The 17,520-nt window shown below is 41.1% G+C and overlaps 1 protein-coding gene across 1 annotated transcript; it reads right to left on the bottom strand.

The window, feature by feature from the left end:
- Positions 1-1,538: 1,538 nt before the first annotated feature.
- Positions 1,539-15,241, bottom strand: LOC308309220 (protein mono-ADP-ribosyltransferase PARP12). Its single transcript, XM_080754723.1, has 12 exons — positions 14,844-15,241; positions 14,077-14,212; positions 12,284-12,689; positions 12,143-12,193; positions 11,538-11,664; positions 10,213-10,378; positions 9,185-9,305; positions 8,996-9,092; positions 8,733-8,820; positions 5,647-5,777; positions 5,346-5,497; positions 1,539-4,780 (listed from the first exon to the last, which is right to left on the bottom strand). Exons 1-12 carry the CDS (start codon positions 15,191-15,193, stop codon positions 4,233-4,235), a joined length of 2,373 nt encoding a protein of 790 aa, XP_080610849.1. The 5' UTR covers positions 15,194-15,241; the 3' UTR covers positions 1,539-4,232.
- Between the last annotated feature and the right edge of the window lie 2,279 nt (positions 15,242-17,520).

Below are 17,520 nucleotides of genomic sequence, written 5' to 3' on the forward strand. Positions count from 1 at the left end.
CCGCTATTTTTGGCTAAAGTTCTCAGAATAAGGACACTAGGGTTCAAGTGGTTAATATAAAAAAGGAGAAAAAAAAGTCTATCACACAAAGATTTGGAGGACCCCCTGTAATAACTCTGAGGACCCCCTAGGGGTCCCGGACCCCCTGTTGAAGACCCCTGGTATAGAGCTTTTTATAGTCTCAATGTTAACAAATGTGTAAATGGGAAGAAAACCCCAAATGTTCTTAAATATATTTTTTGTTACTGGCCAAAGGTTATTGCATCCTCATAGAAACAGGTTAGTAAATCAAAGATTAGTAAATGAATCTCTGAAGTATCCACACGTTTACTCTTATAAACATTACTTATCAAGGGTAGCAATCACTATTTGACAGCATATGGAGTCCCTCCACATTGGTTCTATATTATATTATATTATATTATATTATATTATATTATACTATACCACCAGAAGCTATAATAATAATAATACAAAATAATCATGATCATGATGTAAGAGTTGCAACAACACAGTTGTGGCCCTCGGCTTGGTATCCTTGATGTGATTAGTCAAGGATATACCAGTATTTGGTATTAATTGGTAGTAATTTGTCACTCACTCATAAATGAAGACAGGATTGTAACCACTTTAAGCCATGGCTCAATGCTTTAAGCCCCATTTTGTTCTTCATCATACAGCTGTGTAGCGTCAGAATTGCCAATCTGCAGGTTCAAAATGCACCATGATGCGACACATTCTGAGCCTGTAGAGCTACTGTTTTTAAGTAAATGTAATAAAAAATGCCAAATGGATTAATATGAGGGAGGGACAATGAAGTAGGCCTAAGACTAATTTGCAGCAAAGTCCAATTCCAGTGAGAGACCTCCATATTGATTATTTTTCTGGTTTTGCCTCATTTCACAAAGAGGCCTGCTGCTGGAGGCACTTGTAATTAATTTGTTCAAAGCAAAGTGAGTCACACAGCAATGGAGGAGTGTCTGAAGGCAAGACAAGACAGTCAAGTAAATGCTTGTTACAAACCATTAACTCTATTAATACACTCCGTTGTCCAGGGTCACCTATAGGGCTCTAAACTTGGTCCCTTCCTTTTCCCCCTCTACACCATATCTCTTCACCAATCTACAAGCTCACAACGTGTCGTGTTGCAACGCGTGCCGAGCTTGTAATCGACTGCTGATCACTGAATGTTAGCTTGCCCAGAATTGGGACTATAGGGTTCATTTGGTTAATGACAATGGCATACTGATTGTTATTTATATTAATATGTTGATAGTAATACAAAAGTAGTAGTCATTAACAGAATTGTGAGAAATTGTTAGACTAATTACTTCACTTATAAACATATTCCACGATTTGTGCTTATAATTCTTTGCAATAATTTAATGATGGAATAATACAACTCACAAATGAAGCAAGACAAAGATTAAATCAAAATTCCCATTGAAGTATTACAATTATTTCCATTGCCATTTTTTGTCCATTTTGAAAGAAAATCACAAGAGACATACATCTTTTTCTTCAATTTTATACAGCCAAAACGAATGTACAGTAAAACACTGGATCAGTGCTTGGAATAGTACAAGAGAATAGAAATGCAAAAGGCATGACACCCATCCTTATCGACTTCCCCATTTGTTGCCGATGTTGCTTACATTTTCTAGGGATTGATCCTCGATGGTTACTGCTTAGTGAGATTTGGCGTTGAACTTCATGACCTCGGTATCTCATGTTGATCATGAGGCCTATAGTTGTTTGCTGTTCGTGTAAAGGCCTTTAATTGCATTTGTGCGTGTTCCCGAGATCAGTGCCATTTCATCTGAAAAATACTTGGGTGGCATATGGAAACCCTGAGGTGTGATGTCTCACTCTAGTGATGAAATGGGTGTAATTCAAGTCTCACTACATTGGCTGCCATAGGCAAATAGGCTCAACGCCTTGTCTTTCACGTGGAGAAGAAAAAAACACAACCGCGATGATCTGTGTCAATGATATGGCCCATAGGAAACAGGTGGTTTTGACCAAACAATCCATTATGGTAAAAGAAGTGGAGATATCTCCATGTTTCTGCTGCTCGTTTGTATACAAAGCAATGGGAGCCGGAAGTGCGCACGATACTACTTACGCTAGGAATCATGGAAAATTGTATGGCCCACTAGCGGCCGCCGCGCCTTATTGGAAATGACACCGCAGTTCTGGGCGGAGGCGTTTGATTATTGTCCACGACATTGCAAGCGGCGCGAAGGCCAGCGGACCTTGGTCCTGCTCTTCGCCCCCCGAGCTCCGCCGGCCGCGCGAGTTACGAAGCCGTGGTGAATGCAAACGTTCTATTTATGCCCAGGCCGTAAGGCCTGGGCAAGCCCACGATAAACGCACCGCGCACCTCCGTGCGGTCCAAGCGGACAAAAAGGAGCGCTCCCTAGCGCCAGTTCAGCCAATCAAAAGCTTCCATGGGCGGGGTTTGCCTGGAGCTCGGTTGTCATTTCCAATAACGCGGCCGCCGCAGCGTGGGGACTATCAGTTACCATGGTAACCCCTTAACACAGCAGTGGCCGTGTTAAGCAGCGAGCGGGTGGCAGCTTAATATTGGGAAGACAGGAGGATATCAAACTGCAACACAAGTTCACAACTACCAGCGGTGGAAAAAGTACTCACATCTTTTTAAGTAAAAGTAGCAACATTGCAATATAGAAAGTATTTCAAAATGTAATTGAGTAAAAGTACAAAAGTACTTAAAATACCAAGAGTAGGCTACTCATTTTGCAAAATGTCCCATTTCAAGTTCTCAAAATGATTAATGTTAAATGTACATTTTCAAATAAATTGTAGTGGAGTAGAACTAAAAGGTACTGAATATTAGAAATACTCCAGTAAAGCAAAAAATACTACAAAGTAGTAGTACAGTTCTTGAGTAAATGTACTTACAGTAGTTACTATCCACCACTGACAACTACTATAATATTTCAACATGAATATCAATCATCATCAATATAATTTCACACAAGGTGTGATATAGAATATCAGACTCAGACCTGCCAACCTTGGGATTGTCTGTCAAGTACAATCATGCGCGCACGCCGCAAATTTGGGAGTTTTCCCACACAAGTGCGCGCCACTTTTTGGGTGGGACCTTTACAGTTATATTAAAGAAATTTCACACCAGAAATGTAGTACATTGCATACACTTACAGTAATGGAGGCAAGATGTTATAATAACTTAGTTAATAAAATTTGGTCTTCAGAAAAAGTAGGATTACCACTTACCAGGCAATACAGTAGTGTTGCCATGGAAATACAGTAGATACATCTTTAATAAAATATACTAATTGCACTTGCTCAGACTTATTTAAGTGCACACAAAAACGAAACTATTCAACTTGATGTTGAATTGACATTTCTATTCCATTAATTAATTGATATATTCATTGTGTATAGATCAAATATAGCCTAGTTCATATAGGCTACTCATTGTTGATAGACCATTAATGTCTCCATATATTCAAGGGTGATAAATAATTCATTGTTAATGTTAATTTTTTTGACAATACATAGGCCTAATTCATTAATTCATACTGATTTAGAGATAAAGTGGAGCAGGCAGCTCAGTATTTTATTTTCGTTATTTCGGATATTGACTCTAAAGCCTGATTCATGGCCAATGCATGCTTCATTGTACTAGTATGACCGGGGTCACTTAGCGAACATTCCAACCTGTTGCTTGCCATGTACGAAGTTTAACTCACACAACAAGCAGTTGCAGAGAGTAGACACGACACTCATTTCATTCTCACCATCGTTGCTGCTATGACATCTGAATTCACCTCAGAGGGTTTTAAAGGTTTATCTTAATATATTACCTGTAACTCCTTGGTGGCTGATATCTATTATAATTGCACACCATGCAAAATGCACAGCAGCAGTGCACTGAGGGGCGAACAGTTGCTGTGCACCGACTTGCACGCCACAGCCATTCTTTTTTTCAGACGATGCACAAAACTGCTTTACGTTACAGAGACCTAGAATTGCGTGGTTTGTACGCAAAATGCATACAGGTTGGCAGGTCTGTCAGACTGGCAGTCAAGCCCCGCTACAAGAGAATTGCTTACAGCACACTTCAAAAAAAGAAAAATCATCACAAGTAAAATCCTAAAGATTTGTAGGTGAATAAAATGATTCCCTACCATACCCTTTGTGTTTAAATCTCATGGCACACGGGCTGATGTACGTCTCATTCAACAAATGACACAGTCAGAACCTTTCTTCTTCTGGCTTGAGGAGGAATAAGATGTCTTGTAAGATGCTGAAGGTGAAGGGGGTGAAGGTGTAACAGGTGCAGGGGCAGGTGCTGGTCTCGGTGCAGGTGTACTATACTGTACATATGCTGCTGGGTTAATCGTGGCTGTGGGCGCAGGGGCAGGTCTCGGTGCAGGGGCAGCTCTCGGTGCCGGTGTGTAGGATGCCGCCGGCTGCACTGTGCTATACGTGGCTGCCGGCGCTGTGTTATACAGCAGCGAGTAGGAGGTCTTCATCTCGTACTTGATGAGATACTCGGGGTAGATCTGGTGCTCCTTAAACACCACGAATATGGATGGGTTACTGCCGTTGTCTACGCAGCTGTCGTAGAAGATGGTGTCGCCACCGTCTTTGGAAGGAGCACGAACGTAGTGGGAACTCCCTGCAGTGTAGTCACCCACCAGCACACGGGACACGAACATGAACTTGGTGGTGGACTCACCGGTGTAGTTATCGGAGTAGTTGGCATCCCTGGCAAAGTAACTGCCTGAGATTGAACAAAGAAATGGGAGAAGTTGGCAAGACTTCGTTCTTTCTGGTTCACCGAGTAGAACACCATGTAGAACCCCCATGAACCCCCAAATTAACTCAGACTCATAGTGGTAATACTGAAACATATTTATTAGCATAGTGGCTCAAACATTATAATACTTTCAAGCAAATGTTAAATCGTTAAATCAATGCCGTCATTCGCTTGGTGACTCCCTGAAAACCCCCCAAGGCCCCCTGCAGTGTCATTGGACCCCACTTTGAAAACCCCGCTTTATGAGTTTAATTGATTGCCTAGAAATGTATTAATTTGTAGGTATAAGTGAATAGCACAGCCGTTCATTAGCCATTTACAGTAAGCCCTATTACTGTCTGTATACTTTGTTGTATGACAATATTATTCTATGTGTGTGTGTGTGTGTGTGTGTGTGTGTGTATATATATATGTGTGTATATATATATATATATATATATATATATATATATATATATATATAACATTCCCAAAATAGGGATGCCCGGTTTAATACAATATGAAAAGGAACTTGGAACACTCAACTTACCTTTCCCGTAAGCAGTACCATGTGTACCACAGATTCTCCAGTCAAAGTTGTTGAGGCAGATGGTGTCTGTATGTTTGGGGTCCGTGCCATGGAAGAGCTTCCTCTCTGCCACATTCTGACCTCCATTGTTCTTCTTCATCAGATCCTTTTGCCTTTTTGTAACCAGACAAGACAAATTATAAACCTAAATTGCACGTGGTCAATAATATCATATACAGTTTGCATGGCATTTCAGATGTAGCAAAGTGCAGCGTCGATATGACAGGTCATGTGATATTTCAGTTCTGTTTTAAGGACTTACCACTGAAAGACTTCCCAAAGTGCTTTGTTCTGAATCCGTTCTATCTGGAGAATGTCCATTCCTGTCATGGTGTTGCGAAATAGACCCTCGATTTCCTTGTATTCCACCGAGGTGGTTGTAAGGGCAACTCGCTGGATGGGAAAGAGGATTTGGAGTCATGTTAGTTATTATGTTCCCTAAGGAGTACCACTAAAGTTTTACCACAAACCTGTGGTAAAGGTCATGTTAAAATAAACTACCAGTGTTTGTTTGGTTTTTTTGAGGGGGGGGGGGTGGGGGGGGGGGTTGCATTAATGTGGGGAAAAGCCACTGACATTTCTAGGTCATAGTGTCCTATGATGGCTATGTCATACTGTACCTGCCAACATTAAATAAGCTGTGAAAAAGAGATTTTATGGGGCATCAGCAAATGGCCTACCTTCAAGACCCCACCCCCATATAACTCTACACTGTAATAGAAAAACAAATTACAAGAATTGAAATTAAAATTACTTTTAATTTGTCTTAAATACATAACTGACACATTGTGGGAGAGTAGGAGTGTGTATTTGCGGGCGTGCGTGTGCGTGGTGGCTAGCAATTAGGAGTATGAATTTTTAAGTTGATTCTGATTCTGAGCGTGCTTGAGTGAGCATCACGTCAGGCAGAGTTTGTCTTACTACATGAATCATGCAGTTCACTTTGATTTAAAATACTTCAGGAAGCTCCCATTACCACCATATGCCACAACTAATGCCTCAAAGTAGTGGGGAAGAGATTGCCAAGTTTGCATTGATGGATTATGGCCTCACTGTCACACAGACAACTTGAAAAATGAGTTCCAAGATTACAGTGCCATTCAAGAAATGTTTGGCCTTCACAGCCATACCAGGCACTGCATCACAAATCTCTGACCTTACCAGACACAATAATATTGTTTCCCGAAGACACTTTGGCCTATATACTGTATCTACTGGGGGGGCTTTTGGGGCTGCCCCTGGCATCTTTAATTGCGTTCCCAGAAGTTATTTTTCTTCACCACAAGGGGGACTGTAACCCGTTGTCACACCAAAAGTGGTGACCAATTGAATACTGTATTATCACCACAGACTGCAAGGCACCGGGTGATAGGTCACCAATTTTCAGTGGGACCTGCACATGCATGTTGCTGTTAGTTTTAACGCTGTTATCAACACCAACACTGCTTGTAATAGGCTGACAAGGGCAAGGCTGTAGTTTTTCTTTGCAGCACTGTCTGCCACTGTGCAGTCTGTCTGACAGAATGTTGGTGAAAGAACAGTCTTGTATGTATTGTGTGGGTGAGTGGGTGTGTGTATGCGATGCCCTGCTTGGTAAAATAACTAGTCTGCACTCTGCAGTCTCTGCACCTCATTGTTGTTACACGGTTGTGTGGGGAATAAACACCCGAAATTAAAGAAAAAAGAAAATCACCCAAAACCGAATAAAACTTGTCACCACGCACAGCCCCCCCCCCCCCCCCTCCCCCCCCCTGAACAAACACTCCGTAGCCCACTCTTTAACCATTTCTTCCGTGCCCTATGACAAAGTTTCATGAAAATCTGTTAATAAATGTTGGAGATATCCTACAATCACAATAACACCTATCAAACTCCTTGGCAGAGATGAATATGTCTATAAGCAGGATAGACAGGCCGAGAGTGGCTGTCCGCAGAGCGCAACGTCACCTCGACGCAATCAAGGAAGTGTTGATCAAATAGAATCCATATTTTCTTACTACATTGTCTATTTCTCGCTTCAAATGTTTTCAAAAACATTCTTGAGAGCAACGTTTAGTTCTAAATGTCGCTGTGTGTTTGTTTACAGCCCCTCTTTGGGTGAAGTATAAGAAAGAGAGCTTACGGAAGCTGCAAGTAGCCTACAATGACTGCCTTCGAATTCTGTTAAAGAAACCCAGGAGCACAAGGGCCAGTGAGCTCTTTGTTTCTTTAGGTCTCACCACCTTCATGGCTCTATTAACTCATATGCTGCCATTTAACAATACCTTCGTACTCTTTAACTGCCATTCGTCTCCATAGACTTCCATGTAATTCATAGTGCACGGATCATGCACACCCATGCCTAGATAATGCACCACGTGTGTCCACATTGCTCACAGCTTTCAAACAAAAAAATCCGAATGGAAATCCGTTCAGGCATTCATGAGATAGCAGCCATTATGTTTTACACTGTTGTGAGCTTGGAGGTCTGCTACCTGAGTTGTATGGGGGTTGTATGGGGGTTAAACAAGCAATTTCGCGATCGCTATCATGCCTACTAACGTTTTTGGGTTCCCAAAACATTTTTTGAAAAAAAATTTTTTTTGTTTTTTTTTTTGTTTTTTTTTTTCAAAATGGCGGAAATTCTCGGGTTCCTCGGGCGTGGCAGGGAGGGACATCGCGAAATTCTCGGGTTCCTCGGGTTTGGCAGGGTATGAGTTAAGGAACCTTACTTTTAAGTTCATGTGCAGACTGGACCGCTCCTTAAATGGAGTAATTGGACTGATGTCAGACCCTGGACGTAGCTCTGTCCGGTACATGTCTTCTATAAGAGGACACTGGCATGAGTGCCTTTTTTGACTCCAGTGGGGCTGGACTGTTTTACCGTTGTACCGTTTCTGTTTATTTTTATTATGTTTGTAATGTAAATGTATTGTTTTCTACCCTGTGGGCCCTGAGCCTGTAATAAAGTTTATATATTTACATGGTTGCCATGTTGGATACAGCACAAGATTCACGCAGTGCAGCCTGAGTGCAGCAGGTTTTCTGTGCTTTTGATTAGGCATCGGTCTGTTATAGAGCGGAGCGGTCTGTTATCCAGAAATATCAGACCTCTGATTCCAGCGATTGACCAATCAGAATCAAGCATTCAAACAAGCCATGCAATAATAATTTATAAGCTATGGGTAACAACATACTGCAGTGAAAGCCAATACAGACGGATGTGAAGACAGAAATGGTCAAAATGATATGATCCTTTAAGATTTTAGGGGCCCTTGATGACAGTGGATCTTATTTGGGGTACTTAAATACTTTTCCTTACCAAGTTACAGATTAAAGTTCCATTGTATGTATGAATGCAATAAATACCTTGTATCCCGTTTCAGGAGTCTGTGACTTGTCCCAGTGTCCTGGCAGAGCTGTGAAACTTGATTGATTCCGTGCAGCAGGCCTTCGGCTGAAGATTTAGATTTGTAGACATTTACAAAACTATTTTGTCAAGATCAGAAACACCAACCAATAATTCTGGCTTCATGTCTGTAGCCTCTCCTCAACTCTTAAGCCAATCAAACAAGTGTTTCATTTCAGTATATAAAGGACATTTCCCGTGTCAGAAGCATTCAACAAATTACCTGGTTTTCATTGCTTGTGCTTCAGCTGGAGAAACAAAGACAGGCCGTCTTCTCACCAGCCTCTTAGTGCCATATTGTTTATTTGTTTGGATCATATCTGAAAAAGAAAAGTAATAATACAGTATATTTATATACTTAGAAATGGCTTCAATATGTGTGTCATAGTTTTATTGAGCGGTGCATTTTCACCTTGGAAACTAAGCGTGTATGTCTGTGAACCAGCAGTGAACTCCACCTCAGCCTTGTCATCAGTCTGGAACTTCTGCTCCAGCTCGGCACTGCTGATAGCCGCCGCTCTGTGTGTACCCATCTAGAACACAGGTCAAAGCAAAGCCTGTGAAGCCCATTGTTTACCACTCGGCACATCTGCAGTGTTACCACTCTGGATTAGTTTAGCTCAATTTAGAACCTCTACCTCCGCTATATAGCTCCGAGATGAGGTTCCTCGGAGCTATAGCTGCCAAAATCGGTAATATCCGGCAAAGGTTCGCCACGATAAACACTTCTTACCTTTAGTGTACATCGTAGCCAAAAGGTAAAGGTTGTATTTACCTCATCTCAGATGTTTGTTTAATTTTTTTGCACTGAAGAAAATCTAAGCGAGGGGTTGAAACAAGCGTTTAAATCACCTTTTTTAGTCAGCCTGTGGCCAGTTTTTCCCAATGCAATTTTACGGAAGCAGTAATGCGCATGCGTGACTGGCCACTAATCTGTGTTATCAGAAATGTTTCCCCACCAAGCGGTCGGGCAAGAAAATTGGCCACAGGCTGACTAAAACAGCGATTTAAACGCTTGTATCAACCCTTCGCTTAAAATGTCTACAGCGCAAAAAAAAAAAAGAAAATACATCTCAGAGAGGGAAAGCCTTTACTTACTTACGCACAAAAGGTAAGAAGTGTTTATCGCGGCGAACCTTTGCCGGAAATTAGCGATTTGGGCAGCTCCGAGGAACCTCATCTTGGAGCTACAATACACAGTGGATGGAGAGGTTCCGAAAGGAGCTAGATTAGTGTTGCATGTTGAAAATAGCCGATCTACATGCTCAACCACGCACTGTGATGCAACGCATTGTTAGCTTGTAGATCTTTTGGAGGGGCGTGCGACACCAGCACAACCAAGTATAAATTGAGCATTATGGATTGTCTTAATATTTGTGAAGCAATTGCAAAGCTGGGACGAAGTTGTCCTTTCTGTTTTGTTAATGGCCTTTCACTCACAGCGGAAGCATACAGGTTCCAGGTTCCGAACTCATCCTCCCAGTACCAGGCCCACTCAGTGGTGAGGATGAAGGTTGGTGCAAGCACAGAAGAGATAGTGGAGAGACGCCGGGCACTGTTAAGTCCACAGGTCAGGGTGTCAAAGCACACAGGCTGGATACTGGTACTATGGGAAAAAACAGTGAGAGAAATCACATAATGCAAGTTATACTGTATTTCTGATTAAGTATTGACTAGCAGGGCAAATTAGTTTTCTTACTACAGAACACATTCTCCCTCAGGTTAAAGGTATATTCAGTGATTGTATTTCATTCAAATAAAAATATAATTGGTACATTTTCCATTCATTCTTCTCACTAGAATGTGTGCTGACCATATAAGGACTTCCACCATGGCCCGTGTTACGAGCATTGCTAGATTCGGCTTTCAGAGGTGGCCAGCCAGTCCTCCACCAATCAGGGTAGAGTATGGCCGTAGTTATGTTATGATGTTTAGTTATGATGGTCAAAATAAAAGTTTTGAGAACCACAGTCACTCTGAATTAAGAACGTCTGCTAAATGCCTAGATTGTAAACTACTGAACTCATAAAATGCCACAGTCTCGTAGTAAATCAGTATCATACATATCCTGAAGCTGGAGACGTAGGCCTACCAATATTCAGCGATTGGGTCTAATGATCAAAACGAGAACATTATAATGGTGTAAAAAATCTATAAAAAACTAAACATTTCCACGCTGTAAGGGCAGTAAGGGACACGATGACCCCCGGCCACTTTCATTATCACTGAATACACCTTTAAGATAATTATTATTGATCCTTGGAGGGACATTCAGGTGTCATAGCAGTAGTGGGAATGAAACACAGGGGAGCATAGGTGCTGATGTATGTCATAGGTGCGTCAGGGGATAATGTTCCCCCCAGAATATGGATGCTGGGGTTCAAAGTGGTAAATATGCATTCATCAGTTTTTTGTCTGCATGGGCAGAAATGTAAACCTGCCCCTGCGCAGTGTCAGGTATCAAACAAAGACCAAAAAAGAAAAAGGTTATGAATGCTGTGATCCTAAAAGCTCTCTGCTAATGATGATGTTATAAATTCACTTTGAATTGTCGTTCTGCAAATGAGCACAGAGAACACAATGATAGAAAGGTAGTATCATAGGTAGTGTGATAGCAACCTCAGTGTCATGGAGCGAACAACAAACATACAGTATATATATGTTTACACAAGCCATATTACATGACTGGAAGATATTAGTCATATATAAATTAAGTGTTATTATTATATTATTATTATTTATGTGTTAATAATACTAGTACATACTCGTATGTCTTTTTAGGGTCACAGTAGTCTTTCTCGATCTCCACATTGTTGGGCAAAGCAACCCACTGTCGCCCGTCTCTGACTTCCCATCTGTAGGGCAGCTTGGAATGGGCTTTGAAACACTTCTCTGAAACAGCAGAAAACCACAGCATACAAGAGGTTCCTTTAATTCGTTTAAATTGGTCAAATTAAAGGAGAATGCCGGACTAGCGCTTTTCTTAAGAGGCGAGAAGAGAAAAAAGTCCTTCCTGAACACACCTCACCCCCGCTAAATTGCTTATTTTGATCAGGAATACTCTCCACAGAGTTTTGTCCCAAATGGACTTCCGTAAAAGGCAAACTGCCGATAAACCCCAGCTCCATGCTCGGAGCTACAGTGCTCTAGAGAAGGATTTCTTTAGCCTCTACCATGGGTTAATGGATATAACATCATCTGATTACGGTAAGAAAACATCTAGTCCGGAATTCTCCTTTAAAATGGAGATTAACACTAACACCCTGATCAAAAATGGAGATTCATTTTAGAAACACAAAACAACATAATAAATCAATTTCATATGCATAATAGTGGCTTAAAGTACTGTTTTCAGTTTATTACTACTCACCGGCATGCATACAGTGGCCCTTGATGAAGTACATGCATATCGCAGTTGTATCTAAGGAAACATCAATATAAAAAATATTATTTTGTGAATGAATAGCTTACCCTGCAACTGATGCTTTAGAAACTGTCTTTTTGTCTTTACCTTTCATGGACTCTGAGTTTTTCTTTGGTATCTCTCTTTGTCTATTGTTTGTCTTGCCAGGCTGTCCAGGGACATCACTAGTAGGTTCAATGCCCATGGCACCTGCAGCAGCAGCAAGCATATCATCAACAGAACCGGCTCTGCGCTGCTGCGGTTGTTGTTCGCTGTGGCTGCTGTTGTAGCGCTCTTGACTGTTCAAGGTCTGTTTGTTCATGTAAACAAACTTCATAGAGGAAAGCAGCTGGGCGGTCACCCCTCTACCTTGCAGAGTTTTCAAAGGGTGGGGCTCGTAAAAATCATGTGCCTTTGGGCAGCTACAGGGAGCCTTCAGGTATCTCTCACAGATGTGGAGCCTTGTGCAGTCCTCACCCTTCTGGCACCTGTCATTGTTGTAGTCGTAGCAGATCTAATGAGAAAATGATGAGAAATGGTGGGCACATAACATATGTAAGGCAAATATTTAGTATTGTTCTATTCAGACACAAAACCATCCATCCATCCACATACACACCGGACCCACACACACAGTGGTGGAAGAAATTCATATAATATCATTATAGCAGTGTTTCTCAACCACTGTGCTTGGGGACCTTTGGTGTGCCCCTGAGAAGGGTCAAGTGTGCCCCTTGAAACTGCTTGAAAGCCAGTATTGTATTTATCATTTTAAAAATGATTTAAACAGCCGATCTACAAGCACACAACGCCTCGCAGTGCGAGGCGTTGTGTGGCGTTGTGTGCTTGTAGATCTGCTGTTTTCACTACTGTTGTGCGACAGCCTTGTATGATGAAGCAGGGCTTTACTTTGCGAAGAAACGTACACATTTGAAACTTGGAGATACAAGGTTTCTTCCCGAGTCCGACAGTGACAATATTTACACCCCCGCATTATGTTGGTGTGCCCATGGAGCGTACCGCTCTCCAGGAGGTTGGGAAGAACAGCACTTGTTGTTAACCATAAGCTAACTGAGTCATGTCATGTGGACTGATAACAGCTGTGACACACCAATCTATTTACAAAATATCCTAAACTGGTATATTCCACAGTGTATGCCCATGAAAGGGTTGGCCATCTGTTGTTACTTGTTAGGCCTACCTCTGTGAACATCTCCTGCAAGTATAAATGTGTGTTTGACATTTTGTATGGGGGAGACTTGAGGCATGCAGGCTCTGTAACCTGATGAAGACTACAAATAAAGAATGGATTGATCCCTAAACATGGGTTTGCTGCGTGCATCTTCTGATCTCTGAATCTTAAAAAGTATATCATCAAAAACGTACACACACACACACACACACACACACACACACACACACACACACACACACACACACACACACACACACACACACACACACACACACAGCTATAAGAGTCCAGAGATAATTCCGTTTCAGTCTAGAATAGATACCATAGAAACATGCACAGAAGAACTGCACTTTCATTTTGAGTTGAAAGTCCATGTATGAGTTCCTTCCGCTTTGGACCAGAGCTAATTTAAACCCATGACCCAAGATTATGACAGCCAGCAATCTTTACAAAAGCTTTACAAATAAAAAAAATAAAATTAAAATGCATTATGAATATTTCAGTCAATTTAAATTCTGTTTCATACAGATACACGTTGATCCATCAGTTTATGCACTTTAAAAGAAATTCAATTAAATAGCAGAACTCCCATCCCAATGCGTTGTAAAGCATGGGTTCTCAAAGTGGGGACCGTCCCCAGCTAAATGATAGCCTTATAAGAAGTGTCAATTTGGGGGTCCATGACATGAAAAAGTAAGGAACATACAGGCGGAAGCAGTGCCTGGTCATTCTGGAGCAGCAAGGTGCGCAGTTCATTCATGGTCAGATCCGTCAAGCCCTGTCCTCTCAGAACTGAAGTATTCTGTGAGGAGTGCAGTTCGTGTCCGAATCGACATGGTCTCCTGTAAGAACAAAGTGGTTGGTTGTTGTAATCATTTGTCAAATTCGAGAAAGATATTATGGCATGTTTTTACACGAGAATAGCTAGGCTACATAGTTATGAATAGCCTACCTATGGCATGACTCAGGCCCAGCTGGTGTAAAGTAGTACATTTACAAGTAGGCCTATTTAATAGGCTACTGCACTACTAAAGTACATTTACAAGTAGACTACTGTACTTAAGTAGCCTACATTTTTGAGTTGTAGGCCTACTTTACTTGAGTATTTCCAATGTCCAATACTTTTACTTATACTACATCTCGGATCCACATATTGTACTTTTACTTTTCTACAAAACATAGACCTACATTAACCACTTATATTCGGCCATTTGGAAATAGCCGATGTACAAGCTCATTTTAAAGTAGCCTAATCAACATTTTGATAGCAATTCTTTTGTACTTTTATTCAAGTTGTAACAGAGTAGCATCTACATTGCAGTATTGATACTTTTACTTAACATTTGAGAAGGCTACTTTTTCCACCATGCTCAACGTCACCTGCTGAAGTCCAGTGACAAAACTCGACCATCGTAAAACATATAAAACATATAACTATTAATTAATAAAATAGAAAACAAGAATGGAACCTACCTTCCCTGTCCAAACGGACAATTTCCAACCAAGAACTTCTTACACAGGTGCAGACTGGAACATCCCCCCCATCCACTACAACCATTTTTCTTGCAGATTCGAAGGCTTGTTTTTGCGATCACTTTCTTCTGACCGTTCAACACGGCGTGAGAAAACCTCTCCCGATTCGCGATGATCTCTCGAACGTTTTGAGAAGTGTCCAATAAAGAGATATTAACCACCAGTTCGTCAACATTGACCGATCCATTGTTCGCACAGATAAATTTGGTTATTTCGCCCTCGGCCTGAGCCGTCTGGGTTTGTAAGAGAAATGTAGAGTTGTAATAATCACCATCGGATTGCGAGAACATGTTTGCACACCAGAAAAAGACGGAATGAAGTGTTTACGAGACGAGGCGCTCCTTGGACCTGGCTGTGTCAAGCAAGCGTAAATAAGGATTGTCATGTAAAACTAGCATAAGCATTTCATTTCCGGTATTTTATTTCAAGATAAAATCTGGTTAAAAGTAATATTGACAAATTGCGTTATCCACTGCTGGTTCCCAAACACTGGGTCAGGATCCATTTGGGTCACAGACCAATCTTTATGGGTGACGACTTGAAAATGTTCTTTTCCTACATTTATAAAAAGTATACACATTTTTTTATATATAATTTTGTAAACAATAACATTTTATAACAAATAAACAATTAAAGAAATGTAAGGAATTCCATAAATACAAAATTAAATGATTCACGACACGTGTTCTTGAAGAACTACTATTTTCACAAGTCACATGATCTAATCTCTCTTTTGTGTCTTGACCTGAAAAGTTTGGGAACCACCGTGTTAGGCTACGTGTTCTTTTTGAAAAATGTATGAAAAAGTATATTTTATCATGCCAGGAATATAACGTCAACTGTCAACACCAACTTTTCTTCTAGAACACTTTAGTGTAAACGTTAAGGTGTAACTAATACCTTTATTCTGAAATACATGTACCGGAAGTCAAATGCTTACGATTATGGAAGCTTGACTAACATTGAGCTTGACGCTTGGAGGAGTCATAGGGAGGAGTAGGCCCTACATTGGATTTGGTATCATTTCTGATGATTGGAAAACGAAACTTAAAAGTATGCTTATTCAGGGTGACTGTTATTACACTGCTGTCCGCTTGGAGGGCTCTTTGGGGTAATATGACCTTTCTATATGGCCTACCATTAATTTAGTTTTGTTTGTTTTAGTATAGGCTACCTTTTTTTTTTTTTTTTTTTTTTTTTTTCAAATCAAATGTCCTGCATATAGTAGCCTACTGTTTTTTTTTTCTTTCAATGTTATTTTTATAGCCTATTTATTTAATAGTTTAAAAAAGGACCCCAATTGAAACAAGCACAAAAGCTTTTTTTTTAGGTGTAAATCCTTTTAGTTGACCTTGTACCAGTGAACTGTAGCCTACTGTCATGAAACTGTACCTTTTCCTATGCAAACTTCTAATAAAGTCTTCAATCAATCAATCAATGGAGTTGATGCAAGGATCTCCCTGTGACACCTGTTTTCATTATCTGTTTTGAAAGAACCATACTTACCAAACAAGTTCTCAGAATAGTAGTAATATGTTTTCTTCTTTTCTTATCTCACAATTTTGTAACCCATTTTTTCCACCCAAAGCCAATTGCCTAATCTGTAATCATGGTTTCTGCTCTCCCTCTGCCACACCTGGGGAGCCCCAGCTAGCCAAGGGGAGGCAGTATAGAAACCAGGATTACTGCATGTTTTTGTGAGGTATCTACACTAGGAGATGCGGGGAAATTTGGGAAAACATGCAAACTCCACACAGAAAGGCCCTTTTGCCAACCTCACCTAGGGTGTGGGTGCTGATGACAACGAGGAGGAAACAATAATAATTTGTTTGTTATTGGAAAACATTGCAAAACACATTCATTCATTTATTCATTATTTGCACCACTCTCTCTCTCTCCCAGGCTTTTGGAGTGGGAGCAGTGGTCATTGATGCGTGGTTGTGTGGATATGAGCCCTTGTGCGTCACTGTGTTCAACTGCTGGCAATCCAGACAGAATCTCCAATATTGTCTTTCTTCCAGACAAGGATTACTTCTAGGGCGGTCCAAGGGCTGGGGGTAAAATGATTGCTGCATGCACCATCTCCTGCATCTTCTGTTCCATTGTTGTGTACTTTTTTTGCAAAAAGGCAATCACTGTGGGTGAAAAAGGATGGGCCATAGTGGAGACTGGACGCTGTGACTGACCATCAGTCAGGGTTCCTTATAGTGGACCAGGGAGTGGGAGGCTCCCGAGTCATCCCGACCATGTCAATAAGGACCCAACACTTGGTGTTGTTCACCTTGAAGTCAATTTATGGGATTCCCTCTTTCTTTGGTATTTCTCACAGGCTAGACCTAACCCTAACCTCATAAAAACTATGCCTAAACCTAACCTTAACCCTAACCTTACAGTCACAAACATTATATCTCACTGTACCTGTGTCAGTCCTCTGGAGTTTAACTGCGATAAAGATGGAGGGCTTAGGGAGACAGACAGTTACTATACATGTAGCCTCGGAAACCCAGACTTTTATTTTGGCGATACTATACATGTGTCTGCGATATGACCTGGTTTCCCACATTGGTATAGTAACCAGACTGGGGATGTTGGTCCGGCCTCTGATGCCTCTTTTGGT

This window comes from Nannobrachium achirus (assembly GCF_963921795.1).
Source record: "Nannobrachium achirus genome assembly, chromosome: 23".
NCBI classification, from domain to species: Eukaryota; Metazoa; Chordata; class Actinopteri; order Myctophiformes; family Myctophidae; genus Nannobrachium; species Nannobrachium achirus.